Genomic DNA, 12,141 nt, shown 5'->3' on the forward strand with positions numbered 1-12,141 from the left:
AGAATAATTTCCAGTTAATTTTGAACACTTTGTGAGCCCATTTAACTAAAAATCATAGAAACTCCAGTTCATTCAGGGAGGCGGAGCTTAGCAAAGGGTCAACTGTATATATACTCTATATAATAGAATATTCATTTGGATTTGGAAAGCCTTTAAAAGTACATTGTCAAATATGATTTCTGGTTTGATAAAAAGGGTCCAGACTGCCATTTTCTAACTCATAGCCCTTTTAAAATAACCACTTTGTTAACCACCACTACAAATACATGAACTGTCCCAGTATTTTGAGTCCACAGATGAGATTTTGGAGATTATCGGATGTGGACTTCACAATAATGGCCTGAGAAGCTTAAAACAATCTTACGGGCCTTTGACTGGGTTAAACGGTTGTGTATGTAACGGAAATGTACCTACGCAAATGAGGCAAAGTCTGATATTTGATCCTTTAGGTGTTGAGCGTAAACAACCCATGAACCCTTTTTATTGCACAACTTGAGAATTTCAGGGATTTCTATGAAACAATAAAGCACTTTAGGTTACTATCTCTCTCTGTAACCATAAGCAGAGCTACTAAAGCAAATTTAGATCCTGAAAACGTAGCATTGGTTGTTAAATAGGGTTGTTTTCTATGCGTTTTACTGTATAGGCATGTTTTATCGTCAAAAGGTCCCCTTTGAGATTCAGTCTCTGCTATTAAGACTTAAGTGATTCTTTCAATCTCTAGCCTGAAATGTTATTTAGGTCACTCTGTGATGGTCCAAATATGTTTATTTTTTGTTTGTATTTGGCAAAGGCTGTGAGTGCCACCATCAAATCACTATTTTGTAGCACTTGGTGATTTAGCATTCTATGTTCGTTTGCCTCTTGTGAAATATTTCAAGTTTAGGTCGATGTCATCTTTACATGCAGCCAACGCGACTGGCCGTAAAATCGGGCCGAACATCCCCATTGAAAAATAATGAGGATTGTTGTTCTCCCAGTAGCTAACCAACAAGGAAATTACATATCAATACTAAAGCAAAATTGTCATCAATATAATCATGGTAGCCATTGTAGCCATAACAATATAGATATTATTTCTCTATGTGGCATTATAAATAAAGACGTTTGTGTTGCTTGGACAGAGTCAAAGGAAGCAGTGTGGATCAGTCACCCACATCTGTGTCCCGATCTCCAATTAGCCACAGGATGTGGAAACACAGAGCCAGGAAGCCCGTCCCCAGCAGGTCTCCCAGGGCGGTCAAGTAGGGAATGGAGAAGTTGTCAGGATCCATCCCTCGATGCCACATCCAGTTTACCATCCAGTCTGCAAGGTACAACAGGATCACAACCTAGACGGAAAGACAAGAGAATGTGTCAACGGACGGAAAATAATGGACTGATCGATTATTAAATATATGCATATTTTTGAACATATTTTAATTAATAAATAAATAAATAAATTTGTTTTGTGTCTGATATACACCATTTCAAAGTTTGGGGTTAGTAATTATTTATTTAATGTTTTTGCATTTATTTGACCAAAAAATGCAGTAAAACTTAAGATTGTGAAATATTATTACCTTTAAAGCAACTGTTTTCTATAATAAAATATTTTGAATTGATTCTTGTGATTTTCAGCATCATCACTCCTCATCATCATTCTAAATGCTGATTTGCTGCTCAGGAAACATTTATGATTATCATCAATGTTGAAAACAGGTGTGCTGCTTATTTATTTATTTTATGGAAACTGTTTTTTTGGTGAATAGAAAGTTCAAAAGCAGAATTTAGGTGAGTTAACTGTCCTTGCTGAATAAAAGGATATCATTTTAAAATCTTGCTGACCTTAAACATTTGAACGGTGATGTATTTCTAAAGTGAATTAAATTGTTTCATGATAGCAATGAGAATTTAATGTCACAATGCAAAAAAAGTCTTAAAGATCTTAAAATATGTTCCTCATGCAAAGTATAATTTCTTAATTATTTTCTTTTTGAAACATGACCCAGACTTTTTTTTCCCCCACACAATTCACTCAAACTTCCCTCATGTAGGTCAGAAACACTATAAAACATTTGAAGCATTTCCTTGTAATGAGAAACAGAAGCTCAGGTATACCTGAAGCAGAGCTGCGGCCAGATAAAATGCAATGAAGACAGAGGTGAGAGTGGTGTGTCCACCCTGCATAGAGTTAATAGTGTAGAGGAAGACCAGATGACCAGGAGTGACCAGGAGGAAGAGCACTCTGGCAGAACGTGCGTTGACACCTGATGAGAGAGTAAATGTAGGGTGAGTCAGTGTAAGCACTGTTACAGGAGCATGACTGAAGTCATTAGCTATACTTCCATCCAAAGTTACGAATTAAACTTATGTGCAAAATTGGAATATCGCATAAAACTTTTGCGAATAAAGCACCATTTCCATCCAGTGAGATGAAGAGAACAAAATCGTCACTTCCTGATTAACTTGTGCTAAATGCGAAGAGAAATGAAATTTGCTGCAGTAGGAGAAGGCACTGTATATAATAATTTTTGTATACAATAAATTACGAGCTTCAGAGTGTGCAGATGATTCGGAGTTCTGGGAGTTAATTATAACACTTTGATGAGATTTTGCTCAAGCATTTTAGAATGACAAAACTAGCATTTCAGATGCTGTGCAATGAGATCGGTCTGTTGATTAGTCCAGTTTTATGCTGTCCCATCGCAAAGTCACATGTCTTTTTTGATGCGCATTAAGGAATTTATTCGGTAAAAGTGTTTTCATCGTAGTTTACGCACAAGTTACGCATAACGCATACGTTTTTATGCACATTTTTAGAATTTATGTGCATCTTGGTGTTTCCATACAGGGTTTTTTATGCGATACCCCAAAATGCGTATTAAAAAAAAGATGGATAGAACCATAGCTATTGAGACCCAATACAGGGAAATATGTAACTATCAATATTTAGTGATTACGTCTTTGCTAACAATAGGGCTACTGTTTGTTTACATCACTCACCTGAGCCAAAGAACGTGCTCCAGGGAGTGGGACATTTCCGTGGGGCTGGGTTTGGCTCTGCTATGGGCAAGGCGTTCATGTGCAGGTAGGTGGAGATTCGACTGGCTTGAACCGCCACCAAATTGCCGCCCACACCTGCAGCAGGGCAAAACAAACAAAGTGTGCAATGATCTCAGGTGTGTCATAGTGAGGGCTAGTAAACACAACCAATGGAAACACTGAATCATGAGATACGAGGAGATAAGGAGTCTCACCGTTGATGACGGGAGTGAAAACTGCCATTCCAGCAAAGTTGGGGTTAGATACTGTCTTATCCAGAATGAGGCCTCCAACACTGTTTCAAAAGAAGTCAAATCTAATTTTAACGACACAAAGATTACTGCATCTGTGGTGTCAGGTGAATGATTGACATACTGCTGTCAGCCGCACGTGAGTAATCCATCCATCATGAGGAAATGGAGCATCTTTCTGTTAATCAGTGTTCTTCCTACCTGCTGATCGCCATGGCTATAATGACAGGCTCCCAGCCTGAGTACAGCACTTCCCGGGTGGAAGGTGTCCGCCGGGCGATAAGTACCCAGATGGGTGTCAGGGCGACGAAGAAGGCACAAACCATTGGGTTGGCATAATCGTTGAATTCTGTAAGGGAAAAAATGACATTTATTGACAAATTGAATACATTTTCATAAGTTATAAATGATACATATACACCTATATGTGGCTAAATACTGTAAATATATACAGTATTATATATAATGGTTATATATACAGTATATATATATATAGATCTCTACATTCTCGAGACTGAATTGTCATGAACAACACATTTAAAGGAAGACCTGTGGAATTCATCACCAGTTCATACAGTTTTAAAACCAAAGCCTGTTGAGAAATAATCACACACAACATTCTTTTGGGTGCAATTTTACACCCGGATTCTGGAGAAGTTGGGTAAGATGAAAGCTTGGTTGACCTACTATTTTTACTTTGGCCGTTGCTTGTTTATATCCAGACAGTTTGGTCTGTGAGGTTTGATAAGTCATAAACATGCAATTAATCTTTACCATAAATGTTTCCATCCGCACACTCTCATTTTACAACTGTTCACGGCACATCAAAGCAGCAAGGTGCTGCCACAAGAATGCTCTACTAACAATAAATGTGCTCTTGTGTTGTTTCATTGCGAAGCATAATCTAAACTAGAATATTTGCTCCCACTTGGTGTTGTCTCTTTATGGAGTCTAAAGGGAGAGACTGCAGAGTCTAATAGGTGCACCAAAGAAACTCACAAAGCAAGTGGTGTTCACAAGCTCCAACATGCTCCACTATGCTCTAACATGACTCAGCATGATGACTTAGGGAAATCTGACTGAATGTATTACTCATGAGAATCAAAAGTACACAAAAACCACGATAACCCTCAACAGAAGAAACGGTCAAGTGTACTGTTTTATATTTGAATATATTTTAAAATGTAATTTATTTCTGTGATGCAAAGCTGAATTTACAGCATCATTACTCCAGTCTTTAGTGTCACATGATCCTTCAGAAATCATTCCAATATGCTGATTTGCTGCTCAAGAATTATTATCAGTATTGAAAACAGTTGTGCTGCTTGATATTTTTGTGGAAACCGATAGATTTTTTCAGGATTCTTTGATGGCTAGAAAGTTATTTGAAATAGAAATTTTGTAATTTAAATGTCTTTACTGTCACTTCTGATCAATGTAATGCATCTTTAATGAATTAAAGTATTAATTTAGTAAAAAAACAAAATCAGACCCCAAACCTTTCAATGGTAGCGTAAATATAAATATAATGTACATATAATGTGCGCATATAAACATATGTATACATACTTATGCTTATTCTTGGACACTCTTCTATTACACTTGCACTTTCTTCTTCTGGATTTTTGTCGAAAAAAGTAAAGTTAATCTTCTTTTTAAATCACCAAGCAAAGGTTGAGATGCCATTTTCTCCCGGACTGTGGCAGTTACTCTGCAGAAGTTTTATGATACAGACTGCCAAAATGTGGCTAATTAAAGAAGAAACTGACTTTTGATATCTTCAGTTAAGACATGCAAATGTTTCATTTCAGGAGCTGCCAAGATAGTTTCTTATTCCTCCACTGAACTCAACTCAGAAACAGAGGAAAGATAATTACGTTTCTAGGCCATTCAGTTCATAAGTTATCCGCTAAAATGTATGCGAATCTACAAACTTTAGTGTGCCTGCTCATATATCTGCTTGCACTTGGATCACAAAATGCACTGACAGTAGATATCTGATTACGGCAATGTTCCCAAAGAGCTCAGCTAAAGAACTGAGGTGTTCACTCACCGAGCTCCTTATATAGGCCAGTACTGATGCCAGCCAACAGTGCCAGGGTGATCAGGTCACCGAGGCTGGCTGCAATGGGGGTGGCCACATTGTCTGGGTTGATGCCAACTTTCCTGGATGCAATGATAACCCCGATCATGATAAGACCTGGGCGGAAGAGGAGAGGAAAGATTTGTCTAGTTAGCGTTGATATGGTGGAATTAACACAGGAGATTGTGTCAATCCCAAACAATGAAGACTAGACATTCTTCGTTTTTGATACCTCCTGTTTGGAGGATATATTTCCACTCTAGTGCTGAAATGAGACCTCAGAGCTGCTTTGTCTTTCCAGATTCACGCACGCACGCACATATATATATATATATATATATATACAGTGGTGTGAAAAAGTGTTGGCCCCCTTCCGTGCCCGGAGAAGTGGGTATACTCTTAATTTATGCCCCAATTTTTTTTAAAGCGACCCAGCTAAGGATGAACACCATGTGTTATAAACAGTGACGTGTAAAACTAGTCTTGTATATTTAGTTGTAGATTTAGATGTCATGACCCTCTCACCTAGCAGCAAAGAAGCGATGAATGCGGTGGCCACACTGCTGGCACAGAGCAAGACGGCATGGCCCATCTTAAAATTACCCTCTGGAATCCAGCCAAAAATGACTGCAGCGATGGAAGCCAGGAAGCCGACCACTGTGGCCTGAACCTGAAATCAGGAGGGGCATGATGAACTTGGACACCTCTTTTAAACATCCTCCCACCCTCCTGAATGTCAAAGTCTTCATGTCAAGTTTACTTTGTTCTCTTTCATCATTAGTGTACACATGCCATTATTGGGTTTAGGGGTCATTTCCAAGAAACACATCACCCAATCATTACATAATTGTTTAGTCAAGCATGCAATCTGTAGAAGTCAATCCTCATATGACATGTGACTCGGTGCCAATGATTGGCGCACACATTGCGCACAAATCTGACAAATATTTAGGAATGACCATCCCGACTGTAAAGGATGAAATCTGATCTGTTTCTTCTAAAACTGCTGACTCGTTCATTAATTTAACATGCACTGCATAGCGAATGTTATATAGTTCACTACATAAGGAAAGATTGTGAAAAATATGCATTTGGACACAGCTTCAGTCAATACCACACACTGCGTATAATGTTCAGCGTTAACTAAAATTATTAAAAATAATTTTCTGTAAATTAAAGCTGAAATAAAATGTAAATGTTAGAAAAAATAAACTTAAATGAAAATTTTAAATATTGACTTGAAAACTAACTGAAATAAGTTTAAGTTGAAATATGAATTATTTTAATATTTAAAAAAAAAAACTAATAAAAATGACAAAACCACATAACAAAATGACTAAAATGTAAACTAAAATTAAAATGAAATGGAAATCGGCAGCGATAGCCTCGTGGGCAGTGCACCGACATACAGCACCACTGTACTACGGGTGTCCTGAGTTCGAATCCCGACTCGAGGACCTTTCCTAATCCCACCCCTATCTCTCTCCCACTTCGCTTCCTGTCAGTTCTGATCTGTCCTATCATAATAAAAAGGCGAAAATGTCAAAAATAAATCTTTTAAAAAAAGAAGAAAACGGAAATATAAAAATAAAAGTGAATTCAAAATATTACTAAATACTATAATAGTTATAAATTGTACTAAAATAACACTCATGACATTACATATGTGTTGTGTCACAAAAAAAATAAAAAAATCTGACACATTAAAAGATTAATAATTTACTCAGATTTAAAATTTTTAAACTTCATATGTGGTATGTAAACATCAGATTATATATTCTTATTTGCTTATTTCACAATCAGATTTGCCAAATAACCAGATTTTCGCTGCTTGTCTGAACAAAGCCTTGTGAATTGAAGAGTTGGCATGTACATTAGAAAAACAGGATTGATATTTTTAGAAGGTTACCAACCTGAATTAGTGCGAGGTTTCCCATGATCATTTTCCACATATCCTTGGCCGTATCCATTTGTCCAATATTAGCCTGGGGAGAGTGGGGAAGAGAGAACACAGGAAGTCCATTTACAAATGTTTCCATTATAGTTTAACCACTGCACACTTTCCTCTGAGTGAACAACACCGTTCTCGCTTAAGAGTTTAGATGCATGTTTTTTTTTGATCGTACAGCGGATCGCTCAGAAAAGCTGCATGGTTAGAGGAATCATTCATAGCGCGAATGGTGTAGGATGGGTTGCGTGCTAAAACGGAATACTTTGGGTATACAAAAGCCTAATAATATCATAGTTAAACATTTCATGATCCAATCAAATCTCAGTGGATAAAACAAATCTCCATCCTACATTATTTCCCACTGGATATTCTGTTTCACTCTGAAATACACAAAGTACACTGCAGGAGATATTTCATGTTGTCTTCAAGAACCGCAAAACAGCTAGTAGTGCTGATAGGATCATCATTAATCTGTGATCTTTCCATGAAAATGAAACATACATGGTAGGAAACATACATTTTGCTGGTGCTCAGGCGCTTTTGGTCCAGCTTCCACTAGAACAAACAGTGGTCAGTTCACAAGACAAAAGAGGGTTTGATGAGCTGGACAGATGCATCTTATCCTACTCTCCCTACTTATCTCATCTCTCTCAGTACAGACACTAATGTCAAGTGGCTCCGGCCCAACAGAAGCTTTCTGTATCATGGGACGAGGCCTTTCCTGACCTGGACCCACTCAGATGGGACAAAACTACCTGCCTCAGGAGGTAGGTTTGTGTCTTTGGAAACAAACCCCCAAAAAAACCTATGAAAACAAAATGTTTTCTGGATATTAACTCATTAAGGTTATCAGTATGATAGCATACTTATAAAGTTGACGTAAATGCTAATAAAACAGCATATAACAAATCATGGGCTATTGCAGTGTAATATTAGCATACTGAGTGCTATAGTGGAGGGTTATTATAGTTAACTAAACCTAAAACTAAAACCATTTAAAAACATTTTTGTTTGAAATAAAATAAACATTAAATGAAGTAATATAAAAAAAATTAAAAAAAATAATTTATTTTATTACCCCACAATTAAAAGAATTTCTATCTTCTAAAAATGCCTTATCAGAGTTCCAATCCGGTTAGATAGATCTCAGTGTATAAATATAGAGGGACTCCCTTCTTGTACTCTGAATGTAAATATCGGCGTACCACAGGGATCGGTCCTTGGGCCATTATTATTTATTTTATATATTAATAATATTGGGAATAATCTTGCACATTCAAGTTTTCATTTATACGCTGATGATATGGTGATTTACTCCTCTGCATCAACATTGGATCAGGCTCGGAGTCATCTTCAATCTGATTTTGATGCAGTTCAGCACACACTGAGTGATTTAAAACTTGTTTTAAATGCAGAGAAATCTTAACTTATGATGTTTACAAAAAGAAAGTCTGCACTTTAAAACTCATGCTCAATTACTACTCTTCAAGGTTTGGAGATTGAAGTAGTATCTAAGTATAAATACTTGTGATTTTTAATTGATGATTCTCTTTCTTTTGGGCCTCGTATTCAGTACCTTGTGAGAAAATTAAAGTCGAAACTGGGCCTTTTTTTAGAGTCAAATATTGTCTTTCTTTTGCAGCAAGGAAGAGATTTGTAGCAGCTACATTTTTGTCAGTGTTGGATTATTGTGATATCATATACATGCAGGCACCTAAGCATTGTTTACAGGTGTTGGATTCAGTTTATCATGGAGCATTAAGGTTCATCACAAATTCAAAAGCCCTTACTCAAAACTGTTGACTCGTTCATTAATTTAACATGCACTGCATAGCGATTGTTATATAGTTCACTATATATACATAAGGAAAGATTGTGAAAAATATGCATTTGGACACAGCTTCAGTCAATACCACACACTGCGTATAATGTTCAGTGTTAACTAAAACTATTAAAAATAATTTTCTGTAAATTAATATCAGAAATGATATTAAAAAATGGGCAAGCCAAAATGTCCTCCTCAAAATTCCTATATGAACTATAAACACATCAGCACTACATGATGTCTGAAAAGGTACACTTTGGCAGACAGTTTCTTAAATGCAAATCTAGTACAGCAGCCCAACACACAAATGTGGAGGAACCAGTGCTCTTTCTTAAATGAGACAGGAAGTAGAATAGCCTGAGTACGTGGGCAGAATGCATTTCACAGGCTGACAGCCCAGCAGTCTCTTTTAGACATTCAGTGCACCTCACTGTAGCCTTTCATTATGTTTCAAAAGAGCTGTAGCACTTCTGAGCTTCCTGTGAACTTCACTGCTTAAAAAACTCAATTACACACTGCATGACAAAATAAACCAGATTTTTAACATATTCTGAAGAATATGTGAGCACTGCTTGCCAGTATAAAAGTCACTGCCAATGCAAGAGTGTTGATGACATTTCTTTCGCCGTTGCTAAGGTGCTCCGGGTGGTTTTTTATGTATAAACATAAATGTATAAACATTATGTATAAATTTATAAATGTATAAACATCCTTCAAACAACACATTTACATATACATAAATATAAATAATAAATTTTCTGACCCTATTGGCAAATCCTCACAAAATTGTGTTCAATTAATCAATCAAATTCACTAGGTGGTTACTTTCTGGCCGAAAACAGCCCACCACTGTAGTCAATTCTTTTTATAATCAGTATTTTTTTATATTAAGTCTGTTTTCTATTAAAAATGTATAAACATCCTTCAAACAACACATTTACATATACATAAATATAAATAATACATTTTCTGACCCTATTGGCAAATCCTCACAAAATTGTGTTCAATTAATCAATCAAATAAATGAATAAATAAATATTTAGCTTCAAGTACATTTCTCTTGTTTGACGGATGTTTAGGTATTTTTTACTGGAAAACACACAAAATGTTTTTTGTTTTTTTTGTAGTGTAACTGTTTTTTGGGTGTTTTATTGCTCAACAGACAAAACAGTTTTTTGTATAAACCTCACTAAATTATGTTGAATAAATACATTACAAAATCAATTTACATTACATTATAAATATATGTGTTAACTTCAAAACAAGAGAAAACATTGCATTTATTTGCAGTGTAACTCATTTTTGGTATGTTTTTATTACATAACAGGCAAATTTTTTTTTGCATAAACATCAATAATAAAGAAACATTGCAGAAATAAACAGAATTTTAATTTTAATTTTATTTGACCACAAATTTAATTGTTAAATAAATATTTAGTTTTCAAGTAAAATATTTTGCTGTGTAACTAATTTTTGGGATGTTTTATTACGCAACAGGCATACGTTTTTTACATAAATATAAATAATAAAAAACATAGCATAAATATTTTGTCAAAGTCAAAGTACCTTGTTTGAAGGGTGTTTAGATATTTTTACTGGAAAACACTGAAAACTTGTTAAGTTTTATTGCTCAACAGAAAAAAATCCACAAATCTGATCACTTCTAAAAAATGATATTTCCTAAACAAACTGCGCAATTTGAGGCAGGATGCATTACTAGCGAAGTTTAATTCTCAGAGTTCAGGGTTTGTTCAAATCACTATCCCTAATCGTTAGCACTAGTAATAAAACAGCCACTTAACCGTCGATTCTGCATGTCTACAAATCATTGTAGACAATTTAGTGTTCACCAGAAGGAAAAACATCAATTCTTTCTTTTTTCCTGCAATCTAATTGCTGTTCTCACTCAAACTACAATAACAGCAAATTAGTAACGCTACTACAGTATATTACAAATATCCTGTACAACAGGATGAAGGAAAAAGCAGGCAGGAGAGGCCGTTAGTGGGGCGGTTGTCGCCTATGTTTAAGTGAAGTAAATGTGTATGTGTGTGTGTGTGTGTGTGTGTGTGTGTGTGTGCGCGCGCACTGGGCCTCCATGAGGCAAAAGGAAGGAGCTCTTGAGTCGGTGCCAACTGCCTGCTGCTCGCTGATGTGATCCCACTCCGGCGGTCAGAGCGATTCTTCCGCACTGCGTCCTGCCTTATAGCGCTCACACACACGGTGTGAGGGGGAAACACAGCTGGCTCGGCTATTTCCACTGCTCATGCAAGGTTAAAAAAATAATTCCCCAAAAATTAGAATACTGTCATTGTTTACTCACCCTCATGACTTCATTTCTTCCACTTTTACTGAAAAACATTACAAAACAATACATTTTTTGTGGTGTTACTATTTTTTGGGATGTTTTATTGCCCAACAGATGACTTTTTTTTTTTTTTTTGAAGTATAAGTATGACTTGTTCACAAATTGGATATGAATAATTGGCTTCGCCAGGGGGAAAGGGGATGAGGGGGAAACACAGCTGGCTCGGCTATTTCCACTGCTCATGCAAGGTTAAAAAAATAATTCCCCAAAAATTAGAATACTGTCATTGTTTACTCACCCTCATGACTTCATTTCTTCCACTGAACACAAAATAATGTGATGGTCACTCTTTTCCAGCGAATTACAATGAATAGCATCAGAATATGAGTCTGTGAGTTAAACTTGAAAACATTTTCACTCTAAAGAATTACATGTACATTAAAATAATACATTTTCAATCTAGCAAAGTGTATTTTGCATAAACTTTACTCATTTATAAATAAATATTAATATGATAAAATATTATATAAAATATTATATTATATTTAAAAATATTATATTATAAAATGTTATATATATATATATATATTAGTGCTCTCAAGCGATTAATCGCATGCAAAATAAAAGTTTTTGTTTACACAATATATGTGTGTGTACTATGTATATTTATTATGTATATATAAATACACACACAAGCAT

The 12,141-nt window shown here is 35.8% G+C and overlaps 2 protein-coding genes across 7 annotated transcripts in view; one reads left to right on the plus strand and one right to left on the minus strand.

Annotated features, from left to right (window-relative positions):
- Positions 1 to 1,196, plus strand: part of LOC107743264 (EF-hand and coiled-coil domain-containing protein 1-like) — a 17,158-nt gene extending 15,962 nt beyond the window's left edge. For 3 of the 4 annotated variants that reach the window (XM_016556421.1, XM_016556423.1, XM_016556424.1), the window contains one exon: positions 1,125 to 1,194. The gene's annotated coding sequence lies outside the window, so the exon portion shown is untranslated. Of the gene's footprint in view, positions 1 to 1,124 lie in introns of all 4 variants that reach the window. The other variant, XM_016556422.1, reaches the window with a different exon arrangement.
- slc41a1 (solute carrier family 41 member 1) overlaps positions 857 to 12,141 on the minus strand; it is a 23,772-nt gene continuing 12,487 nt past the window's right edge. For all 3 annotated transcript variants that reach the window (XM_016556426.1, XM_016556425.1, XM_016556427.1), the window contains 8 exons: positions 7,272 to 7,343; positions 5,884 to 6,028; positions 5,329 to 5,475; positions 3,477 to 3,624; positions 3,240 to 3,319; positions 2,986 to 3,120; positions 2,101 to 2,249; positions 857 to 1,331 (listed from right to left, as the gene is read on the minus strand). In XM_016556426.1, coding sequence (XP_016411912.1) covers positions 1,146 to 1,331; positions 2,101 to 2,249; positions 2,986 to 3,120; positions 3,240 to 3,319; positions 3,477 to 3,624; positions 5,329 to 5,475; positions 5,884 to 6,028; positions 7,272 to 7,343 — 1,062 coding nt within the window. In that variant the 3' untranslated portion in view covers positions 857 to 1,145. The remainder of the gene's footprint in view (positions 1,332 to 2,100; positions 2,250 to 2,985; positions 3,121 to 3,239; positions 3,320 to 3,476; positions 3,625 to 5,328; positions 5,476 to 5,883; positions 6,029 to 7,271; positions 7,344 to 12,141) is intronic.

This window comes from Sinocyclocheilus rhinocerous, unplaced genomic scaffold (genome assembly GCF_001515625.1).
Source record: "Sinocyclocheilus rhinocerous isolate Xijiao unplaced genomic scaffold, SAMN03320098_v1.1 scaffold227, whole genome shotgun sequence".
NCBI lineage: Eukaryota > Metazoa > Chordata > Actinopteri > Cypriniformes > Cyprinidae > Sinocyclocheilus > Sinocyclocheilus rhinocerous.